Source organism: Aquarana catesbeiana, linkage group LG05 (genome assembly GCF_042186555.1).
Source record: "Aquarana catesbeiana isolate 2022-GZ linkage group LG05, ASM4218655v1, whole genome shotgun sequence".
NCBI lineage: Eukaryota > Metazoa > Chordata > Amphibia > Anura > Ranidae > Aquarana > Aquarana catesbeiana.
In genome coordinates, this window is record NC_133328.1 from 473,620,054 (window position 1) to 473,632,149 (window position 12,096).

At 40.3% G+C, this 12,096-nt stretch overlaps 1 protein-coding gene across 2 annotated transcripts in view; it reads right to left on the minus strand.

Annotated features, from left to right (window-relative positions):
• ROCK1 (Rho associated coiled-coil containing protein kinase 1) overlaps window positions 1-12,096 on the minus strand; it is a 228,886-nt gene that overhangs the window by 153,206 nt on the left and 63,584 nt on the right. For both annotated transcript variants that reach the window (XM_073631444.1, XM_073631445.1), the window contains exon 2: window positions 1,521-1,602. In XM_073631444.1, coding sequence (XP_073487545.1) covers window positions 1,521-1,602 — 82 coding nt within the window. The remainder of the gene's footprint in view (window positions 1-1,520; window positions 1,603-12,096) is intronic.

Sequence of the window (12,096 nt, forward strand, 5' to 3'; positions counted from 1 at the left end):
CATTCGCAGTGATGCACCAGACCTCCTCTATAAATCTAAAGTTTTTATGTAAAAAGGAGGTGGCACTGAGAGGCACTGATTTGGTGGCGCTCACTGATGGGTACTCATAGGCAAGGCTCATGAGGCTGCACTGATGGGATAGCACGGATAGGCGGCATTGATAGACAGCACTCCCCATCCACTCAGCGGCGGTAAGAAAAGAGCAACTGATCAAGCCCAGCTGTCAACCTGGGAAGATTATGTTGGAGGTGGGCGGGCAGTGAGACCAAGCCGCACTCATCACAGCACCGTACAATAGAGAGCGCTGGTTCACAGATAGGAGCATGTATCCCCCTCCAGCAGGCCACAGCCTCAATTATCAGGCTAGTCCACGCACCCACGGGTGGGCCACATGGAAGGATCCTGACCACTGCTGCGGTGTAACCCAGGCGCCAGCACGCAATTTCCAGTCACCATTGCGACCTCGTGTTTGGGGTTTATCAAACCCGGTTGTATATTTCACCAAAAAATTGGGTTATGCATGATCGTTTTTTTTGCATTAAAAAAAAAAAAGTGTATTTTTTTTTATGTTGCAAATACGAATAAATGCGAATAAAAATGGCAAAACCCACCATTTTATTCTCTAGGGCCTCTGCTTTAAAAACAAATCATGTTTGGGGGTTCTAAGAAATTTTCTAGCAAAAAAAAAAAAAAAAAACAAAAACTAATTTTTACATGTAAACAAATAAGTAACAGAAAAAAGGCCTGGTCTTTAAGTGGTTAATGCATCTGATTTGACAACCAAATAAAAACAAAAAGCCAAATCATAAAGCTGAAAATCTACACTATTCAAGACAGCAAGGGAACAGGAAACATCCCTAGCGGCGCTAAACATGTTCTAGGAAAGTGTTAAAGAGGAAGTAAAACCCGATGGGCTCTCTCGTTCTTCCCCTGAACAGTAAAAGCATGATGGGCTAGTATGCATCGCATATTAGCCCATTATGTTGCACTTACCTGCAAACTAAGCCCGCATCCATCTTCACCACTCTTCCTCCCAGGGCCGTGGACTCTAGCTCTGTGATTGGACAAAGTCGTGGGAGCCAGCGGTCACGGCACGGGCCCTTGAGAAACGGCACGATCAGGCCCTTTCTTCAGTGCGCATGCGCCGATGACATCCAGGCAAGTTTATATGGTAAATATCTCCTTGCGGGTTTAGGAGATATTTCCCGTGCCTACAGGTAAGCCATATTATAGGGCTTACCTGTAGGTAAAAGTGGTGTAACTAGGTTTCCAACCCACTTTAAGGATGTATACGTTTCAAGAGAAAATCTTGCTAAAAACATAAAATTATGCAAAATACTAAAATCATTGGAGAATGTAAGTTAAAAATTATTTCCATTCAGGGTTAGCAATATATAATAAAATGTGCCCGAGGGCAATAATTTACCATACTAAAATCACTGTAAATTTTATTATAGAACAAAGGATGCTCTTTAGTTCACATCCATTGTCTTAGAACAGAACAAAGTATAAACACTCACATCTATTTAGGAAGTTGTCAATGTTCTTGTTTTTCCGCATAGCTGGGAAGTCCAAATCATATACCATAGCATCCAGTCCATCCTGCAATAAAACAGACAGACAATGGTAAAACGTTTTGAAAATCTATCACAAGGAAAGATACAATAAAACAAGGAATAAGTCAAGCAGTTTAATTCTATGTTATTGGTATGAAATTATAACTTGCCATCATACATGCAGGGTTTATTCTGAGAATATCTAAGACCATGTCAGCACCTTGTATGCCTGACTGCCACACTAAAACTAAAAAGGAGAGCATCCATCTGAACTATTCAATTTGTTTACAGTGAGGGGTAGACTGTAAACTGCACTAATTTTTGCAGTGTTACAATGTAAATAAAACACTGTGAGGATCCACTTCTACAAATACATCCGTTTACCACTTAAAGTGGGAGTAAACGCCCACGAATGATTTTTACCTATAGGTATAGAAAATCTCCTAAACATGCTTGGTTTAAAGGCGAGTTTTACATAATCTTAGCACTTTATGCGATTGCCTTGCAGGTTTAAAAAAAGACAAAAAAAAAATTTAAAAAACACACACAACAGCTGTCGCTTTACTACCGCTCTAAGCTAGAGACAGATATCTGAAGGGCTCCCATCACAGAACAGAATTACCACTGGCCTATAATGACTGACTTATTTCATCATAATGACCCACCTTTCATCCTCTGGTGTGTAAGTTGCTTGGAAAAGTTATATAGACAATGAAGAACCCCTGGTCTTCATACATAAGAGACGTTTGGGAATTAAAAAAATAAACATACATACTCACCTAGGTGGATGGAGCATCAGTTGGTGGCTGTTAGTCATGGGCTCTCTGCTCTGCCCCTTCAATGCTCACTGGAGCGATGGGCTGTACAGGGAACTGGAGCGGCTCACGGAGAGGTTGTGCCAGCTTCTGGCCAGGAATCTAGGTGGATCCCAACATTAAAGTTGGGATCTCTCTAGAGTCTGGACCGGCTCTGTGAAATCAGCCAAATGCAGACTTTAGCCTGTTGTTAGCCGAATAGGGATCACAGGAGAACAGAACAGAATTACTACTTCTCTTTTAAAATAAAAATAAGCCCTGGTTAAAATAATAATGATCATTCTATACAGGTATGTAATCTTGACTCAAAAAACAACTTTCTATTGCTCCCAGCCTCATCCACATTACTTTGTTTAGCCGCTATGGTCAGCCTTCCCGTTGGAGAGTAGCTATGTTCATTCCTCATGGTCCCACTGTGACAGTCTTGAGAAACAGGGTTACATCTGGAACTGTACCACAGCTCTGGACCCAGAAAACACTCCGGAGATACAGTGCACTCAGGCGTGAAAAGAACCACAATGGAGAGCCCAGTGCCTGAAGCTCACATTTCAGGCTAGCCTTGCAATTATCCAGTCCAGCGGAGTTCAGGCGCAGCCTCCAAAAGCTAGCACAGAGACCAGCACAACCAGCCTTTAGAGCAGGGGTCAGCAACCGTTTTCCACTTAAGGGCCGGATTCAATGTATGTGAATGCATGGAGGGCTGCATTCACCTGCTAATAAATTAAGGTAACATTACAAAGCCTCTGGACCCCTTTACATTAAACAGCCCCCAGCCCTCCAGCTATGTAAGAATGGTGGGATGGGGCGCTTTACATTTTTTTTTTTAAAGCTCAATGAGTATTAGGGGGGAGCAGTACATTAGATTGCCTGAAGGTAAACATTCAGCCTTTACAACCACTTTAAACTTTTGATAATAGATGCACTTTAAAGGGGCTCTGGGCAGTGCAAATAGGACAACATACATACCGGCCAATCAGATCATCTCTTTAATTGCTATTGGCTTGCAGATTATGTAGGAGTCTGAGCTTAAGGTATAGAAATGCATACATGGGAATTTTTGAATGGATGGTGTTTGTTGCAACTGAGCAGACTTAGTTCTTTGAATTATACGGATTGCAGAAGACATAGTTACTATGGAACTATGTCTTCTGTAATCAGTATAATTCAAAGAACTAAGTCTGCTCAGCTCAGTTGCAACAAACACCATCCATTCAAAAATTCCCATGTATGCATTTCTATACCTTAAAGTGGATGTAAACCCGAAATTTTTTTTTTTTTATATCATACTGTAGAGTATAAGATTTCCTATCATTTGAGCCCAGTCTTGCCACACAGAGTTAATCCATCTCTGAGCAATCCCCTTTTATTGTTCAGTGAGAGAAATCTTGACAAACTGAAAAAAACGTTGTCAGATACTCCCCCTTGCTGTGAGTGACAGCCTAAGACACAGGCATGATTTTTTAATTCCCTCCCCCACTCCTTTCTTCAGCAGCTCTGCAAGGATTGGCTGTTCCACACCTCATCATGATTTGGCATGCTAAAGTCATGTGGTTACTTTCCTGTCTTTTTACTGGATGTTAGAGATCATAGCAGAAGTTCAGTGTAAGAAATACACAGGAGAAAATGCATATTGACAAGGGGAGTGTAGAGGTGGGCGGGGAGTCTACTGACATCACAACTCCACCCACCGAGCTCCAGACAACAGACCCACCCACAGAATCTGCAGTTTTTCAGCTCTCATAACAGACAGAGGGGAGACATTTGACAGGTAAAGATACATGCAGGAGGCATGTATATCCTTATAGATAACCCCTATGGCAGTAGTTTAGAAAGGATGACATTGGGTTTACATCCATTTTAAGCTCAGACTCCTAGTCGCTCTTGAGAGCTGGTAAAAAAACAAACATACTTCACTTGTTTTGAGTAAAAACAAAACAAACAAAAAAAACACTTGTATGACAGCACCTACTTAAAAAAGTAAAAAAAAAAAAGTAAAAAAAAGAATAATAATTCAGATTTGTACAGTGAAATTAGATAAAACATTTTTAGGACTGGAATCCTAGTACAGATGTGTGTAATATAGATTTAAGCGTATCTATGGCCAAAATGTAGAACAAAGTATATCCACATTGTAATTAAAAAACTGTTCTAGCCTACTCCAATTATTCAGAATGATACGGTTTGTAAACATACTTTATGAAGATCCCTACACATTAACTGTCTATAACTCTGACTCGTATTCACTATGTCCTGAGAGTAGGTACTGCTGTGACACACATTCACAGAGCCTGTCTCCTATACTACAGAGGTGCTGAGAGGAGGAGTCAGTATAGGAATCACTGGTTACAGGCAGCAAGGTACCATGGGAAAGGTAGAAAGATTTATGTATTAGAGGTACGTATAACGCACTGTCAATGTAAGCAGTGCTTACAATATCAGGTAAATAGATATATGGTCAGAACATAAAGTCAACCTCAAATTTTAAGCTACTTTAGCTTCAATCAACCCCCCTTGTACTCAAGAACATACAACATGTATGTATATATTAAACAATTTATATTATTTTTTTGGTGTGTTGAGGGAATAAAACCCCTGTATATTTATGGTATGTCACATTGGCAAAATTTCCCTTCACTTCTGGTCCCAACAATGCAACTTGAAGGGAGGAAGAAAATCTTAGAAAGCAAGGGGAATTTCCGTGTTGTACAACTGTCAAACGTGTCCCCACCTCTTTTGGTTATAGTTACACTTTAACATCGAAAAGTTTTACCTCGTTCATGACGGGACATTTTTTGCTATTGGGAACTGCTTTACTTTAACTGGCAATTGCACGGTCATGCAATATTGTACACAAATTATGATTATATAATTTTTTTTCACACAAATAGTTCTTTCTTTTGGTGCCATTTTATTTTTTATTATATATGCTTTGTTATAAAACATATCCAATAAAATCAAATAACTTCATAGATTTTGGCCAAAATGTTTAACGCAACATTTCTTTGGTAAAAAAAAAAAATAAATAAAATACTTCCCTATAGGAGAAGTCTAGGTAAAAAGGCTTTGGCTATGCTTCTCCCTTAAAGTGGCTGTAAAGTCACTGAGGACAATTACTGGAATACCCTATGTTATAACAAGCTATACAGTACAGCGTGTGCTTTTTTTTTTTTAAATATTAAGCTGAATACCCTATTTCACAGCACCACTGTGTGGTCACCTGACCTCCCACTGATCTTCTTCCCTGATCTGAGGACTACAGCGGGAGGAGCTGAGATTCCCCACAAACGTTAGCCACACGGAATAGCGGCAGGAGGGAAGGGGAGGAGATTGAACCGACAGGCAGGGAGTGAGGGGGGGAGAGACTCTGAAAACAGCGAGATGATGGAGGCACATAAACTGACCACAGTTGTAATGGATCAGCAAGCCATAATTACCGTGGTCAGCACACCTAAGGGGACACAGGAACAGGCAGGATCAACCAGCTTTTTTACAGCATAGAATGGGACAAATGACACTGCAAAAGCACTATGATGTTTATCATGCTTTAAAGCAGGGGTCGGCAAACTACGGCCCACCGCCGCTAAATGTCTGACCCATTAGTGCACGTGATGAACCCATCGCCCCGAATTCATGCCTGGTATCATCTCGGTACCATTTTTTAGAGTGGGCGGTTGGATTTCTTAGGATTTTTTGGGATAACAACCGATGCGGCCAAGAAGCCGCTCAACTATTATCCCAAGCAGTCCGTACCCACCACTCCCCCCCGCGGCTCACCAGTCCCACCAGGAGGCCCAAGCGACCAGCTGGAATGGCTGGCTGGAGACCCGAACGAAGCTGGAATCAGTAACCGAAGGCATAAAAGGCGCCAAATTTAAAAAAAAAAAAAAAAAAAAAAAAAAAAAAGACGACAGTATTCAAAATTGGGCTGCAACTAACGATTATATTCATAACCGATTAGTTGGCCGATTGTATAGATAATCTTTAAAAAAAATGCGTGGTGTATAAGTTAATATGCCAAGTTTAAAGAAAAGGCAATTTATTCTTTAATATCTCTATGCAGTGGTAAATATAACCAACTATATGGTTAGGGAGCAAAATCTCTAATTCACTCTGGGAATAACAGACAGAAGACATATACTGTAAATACTATTAGTGGTTGAATCTGATAAATATCAGACTCCAATCAAATTTTTTATTTAAAGGAAAAAAAAAAAAATGAAGACTTGTGGATTTTTCAGACAGAACTGTAATATATTATGTATGACAGACTCCCTTGTCATAGGCAGCTGGTTTGATAAAAGCTACCTGCGCCTGCTGTCATTTAAGCTGGCCATACAAAAACAATGCCTTCTGTCAAAAAAAAAAAGAAAGAAAGAAATTAATAACCTTTGTTCGATTTTCTAACCTTTAGTGGGGTCAAATCGATGTTAGTTTTTGACCACAATGACGGGAAAATTCGAAGGAGCAGAATAGAAAACTTCTTGGTCAAAGGAATTTTCAGGCAGTGTATATGGTTTTCGTTCAGAAAAAACATTTTAAAACTGAATGCTAAAAGTGAAACTTTCAAATGACATTCCTTAAATTCATCGAATGTACAAAGATTTTTCAAATGAATATTCTCGTCAGAAAATCGGTATATGTATAGCCAGCATAAGGCTCGGTTCACACCCATGTAGTTTGCTTTTGATGCGTTTTGACTGTGCTTTTTGCTTTGCTCATTTGCACACATGATTTTGCTGTAATTTGCATGTTCTTATGTTTTTTTTTTGGTCAATTTGATAATCGATACTGTAAGGGGCTTATTTATACTGTGAAACAGTGACACTAATGATATATGTTATTTATATCATATATATAATAAATGCACCCAGAAGTAGGCTATATGGGCATTTCACCTAGGAGTCAGATATGAAGCTATATAAAAAGGGTGGAAGGGAGATATCTTTTATATTAAAAGTAGTACTAAAAGCGGAGCCTTTTATACATAATGCACAATAATGGTAAAAGTTAACTTTAAATGTAATTGTAATGTCTTCTATTACCTCCAGTCTATCCTCCTTCACCTTCTCTGGATTCAGAAGCTGATCCTCCCTGCACAGAGGTTTTAAAGTGTTTTAAAGTGGTGTTTTTTTTTTAAACAAACATGTTATACTCACCTGCTTTTTGTAATGGTTTTGCACAGCGCAGTCCTGACTCTCCGCTTCTGGGGTCCCCCACCGTCACTTCTGGCTCCTCCTGCCTTCAGAGTGACCCAATTGCAGGCTGCAAAGTATAGTATAGAGCTCCCCTATAGCAAGGTATAAAAAACTTCTGCCTTTAGAACCACTCACTTCCTGCCCAGGACTACATGTCCCATGAGGCATTGCTCCCCACGCATTCTGTATGCAGGCCAACAACTCGGCTGACCAATTCATTTTGAAAATAGTTGACAGGTATTTTCATAATCGAATAATCGATTAGTTGTTTCGGCCTTAATTCAAATAGGCAAAACTTAACCCCAGATCCCTCCATAAAGAGTACCTGTCAGTGCCTATTACTGTCACAAGGGATGTTTACATTCCTTCTGACAGCAATAAAAGTGGTCACAATTTTTTTTTTCCAAGGGACAGTGTAAAAATAAAAATTATATAAATAAATATGGGGAAAATGTTTTTTTTTTTTTTTTCAAAGCGCCACATCCCTCCATGCTTACACAGCTTGGGGGGGGCTGTGTAATGTAAAAGGGGGGCAGAGGTGCAGGGGTCATGTAAGGTTTTCTTTTTTTTTTTTTTTTTTTTGGGTTACAACCACTTTAAAGGTTTTTTTTTGTGTGTCTGGATAACAAAAGAACAGTGCCACAAAGCAACTTTAACCAATATATACAGGGAAAAGAGCCTTTATACCCCCTATAGAGAGAGAACTGTCAAAATTTCATTTGTGTCACCTAATTGCCAAGAAAGACGTGTGAGGAATTATCCAAGAGGAAAAGACTTCATTTTCAGTAATAGATGGAGGTGGGTTATTATTATACACAATCTATTTACCACCAACAGCTTGTGCAGGGCTTTAGGGACAGCACAATTACAATACAGTTCAATACAGAAAGCACAGGAGGGCCCTGCTTGTGGTGATTACATTCTAAAAAAAAAGGGGGGGGGGGTGTTATGGTACAAAAGGTAACAGCTGAGGGAGATGATTTGATGGGGGTGGCTCGGGTACAGGTGGGTGTGGGATAGGCTTCCCTGAACAGATACGTTTTCAGGGATCTCCTAAAGGTGGACAGGGTAGGGGCTGATTGGACATACCGGGGCAGGGAGTTCCAGAGGATGGGAGAGGCTCCAGTGAAGTCCTGTAGGCAAGTATGGGAGGAGACAACAAGCGAGCTAGAGAGCAGGAGGTCCTGGGAAGAGCGGATGGGATAATTTGGGTATATCTGCAGATGAGGTTGGTGAAGTAGCTGGGGGCGATGTTGTGGTTAGTATTTTGAATTTTATAAGGTGGGGTAGGGGAAGCCAGTGAAGGGATTGGCAGAGAGGGGCAGGAGTCACGGATCGGTTAGTGAGGAGTTTGAGTCTAGCAGCAGCATTTATAATAGACTGAAGGGGGGATAGCCTGTGTAAGGGCAGGCCATTAACTGCTTGCTGACCAGTGCATGCCGATGTACGTTGGCAGAATGGCGTACAGGTACACCCCCTTTAAAAAGCGGTGTCGTGGGTGTCCGCCGGGTGCCCGCGATCGTGTCATGAAGAGGGAGAACGTGGAAACAAAGCATTGTAAACAAAGCATTTACCAGTTCTGCCTAGTGACAGGACAGTGATCACAGCTCTTTCTAGAGAGCTGTGATCACTGTCCTGTGTGTTGAAGTCCAGCCCCAAACAGTTAGAATCACTCCCTAGGACACACTTAACCCCTTCACTGCTATAAATTTTGCGCAAACCAATCAATATACGCTTATTGCAATTTTTTTTACCAAAAATATGTATAAGAATACATATCGGCCTAAACTGAGGGAAAATTTTTTTATATATATTTTTTGGGGATATTTATTATAGCAAAAAGTAAAAAATATTGTTTTGTTTTTTTTTTCAAAATTGTAGCTCTTTTTTTGTTTATAGTGCAAAAAATAATAAATTGCAGAGGCAATCAAATACCACCAAAAGAAAGCTCGATTTGTGGGGAAAAAAAAGGGCATCAACTTTGTTTGGGTACAGCGTCGCATGACCACACAATTGTCAGTTAAAGTGACACAGTCCCGAATCGCAAAAAGTGCTCTGGTCAGGAAGGGGGTAAAATCCTCCGGGGGTGAAGTGGTTAAGGAGAGAATTGCAGTAGTCGAGGCGGGTAATAACCAAGGAGTGAATAAGCTGCTTTGTGGCGTTAGTCATGAAGGAGAAAATTCTGGAGATGTTGGGAGGTTAAGGCGGCATGATTTAGCCAGTGATTGGATGTGGGGGCTGAAGGAGAGGTCAGAGTCAAGGATTACAGCTGGCAGGTGTGGTGGTACCAATGGTTGTGCTATTGATCCTAATGATAGTCATAGGGAGGGACCAGGAAGGAGGAAATATAACAATCTCAGTTTCAGAAAGATTTACAGTCAGTGTCAGGTTTTAGGCCTCTTACACACAAAATGCCATGTCTATAGGCATTCAGGCACTTTTCTTTTACTGATCTAAATGCAGCCCATTTTAATGGGCCTGTACACACAAATGTGTAAACTTGTGCTGCAAAAAAAAAAAAAAAAGTGTTGCTGGTCGATATATTTACAGGCAAACGCACACTCCCTTTATAAAAATAATATACAGCCCATTTTTGCCAGGAATGTACGATGTTCATACATCAGTACAGTGTGCAAAAACCCTTATGGTGAAGGGATTTTTCTTCTGTGTGACCAAGGAAAGTAGATGGACCTAACAAATGAAAAAAAAAAAAAAAAAAAAAAAAAAAAAAAAAACACAATTTAACTTTTTAGTTAATTAGATCAATAAATTTCAGGTGCATCAAAACCAGTGTGCAAAGTCTTAAAATGGCTTTTCTTTGAATAGCAGCCACAACCAAGTCGAAAATTATGTCCTTGAGAGCATACTTCAGAAAGACCATCTCTCTCTGCATGGAAGCAGTGATCTCTCTACAGAGGTCTGACACAACCCCTGTAAGTCAGAGCTAGAGCACTCCAATCAGCAGGGGCATTCTAGAATTCTGCTTTAAAATGTTTACTCCCATTCCGTGTGCACATTACAGCAATGAAGCTGGCTTTTAGAGTCAGCTAAATTAAAAAGAGAACAGACTTAAAATTTTTACATTAAAAAGAAAACGCCTATATTATTTCTAATCTCAACACCACAAATTTTGGATGGATAAAGCAGCTCAGAGTATATAAAAATAAACAGTACTATACTTGTGAACGGCATTTTATTCTGCAGTCCCAGAAAAGTTTCCAGGCTTCCAAAGATAACAAAATTCCTGGAGTGACTGATGGCAGCAAAGTGCTGAATGGTGCTACACCACAGAACATTATGCTCTTTTTCTTTGAAATCGCTTATGGGAAATAAAAAACGATATCCTAAACAGCCAGCAGACAAAATATTTGCCTGGTTGTGAAGAAACCTGATTAAGATTTTTTTTTTTCACATATATTTACAAAGGAGCATACATCAATAGTTCAGCTACTGGCCCCAGGGTCCTGGAGGAAAGTCTGAGCTGGCCACCCAAACCTTCCAACATCATCCTCTTGGCCTACTGTAAAAGGTAACAGCAAGCAGAGGAAAAGAGGAAAACGTGTGTAATGGGCACAGAGAAGAGAAATAAAACAGCTATGGCTATTTGTCTATAAAACCCAGCTTATATCAGTGCAGAATATAAAACCAGTGAATGTAAAAGAACACCTAAAACACCTTCACAAGACTTTAAGACCTCAGTGTGATATGAACTTGGCAGGAAAAAGAGCTTGCATAGTACAGAGGGAGGCAACCAAGGGGGATAAAAGACAGCACAATTGTCTTTAACTGACCAGTACAAGAGGGGCTGCAATAGAGCTGCTTTACAGCAGGCCCTGTAAACTCTTCTTGTTAAACGCTGCTTTAGCTATTTGACTTTACCCATTTTCCCGGTAAAGTTTTCATACTGCACTGACCCCTAACCCTCTGTCTGGACAGTGCTGATAGGCCCTGTGCTGATCACATGAACTCTCCCAAGGGGAAAAAAAAAGCTCTAACAATATGCACCAAATTGTGCATGTGCAGCCTGACTCCAAAGGCTGTCTTATCTTGAGTCGGTGAAAGAGGGAGGATCTGTGCATACAGGATCAAACAGCCTTTTTACACAACCCCATTAGGTTCCACATTGAGTATAACAAGCATGCTTTACTGCATATACAGACTGATTTTACTGTTGTGGGTTTAGTAACACTTTATTAGAGGGAACCTGCCAAAGTCAGGAACACACCTTATTCATGCTCCCCTAGAAACGAGCTAACATTTTCTAACATTTTTTTGTGCAGTGTGTTGAGGGTGATGGGGGTTGGTGCCACTGCAAGGGAAGATTTTGTCTAACTCCCGAAGTTCAGTTTTAAACGTAATCTGGCATGGTTCCATACGTAAATTGATTATAAAGAATCTTTCCTGTAGATAAAGATCATTTCCCTTTATGGAAAGCTCTTTCATATGAAAAATCTCTCAAGACTGTCAAGCTCAGTCTTATATCTATGAATAGCTTAAAAATAGGAACATTTAGAGAGACAAAACAGACCA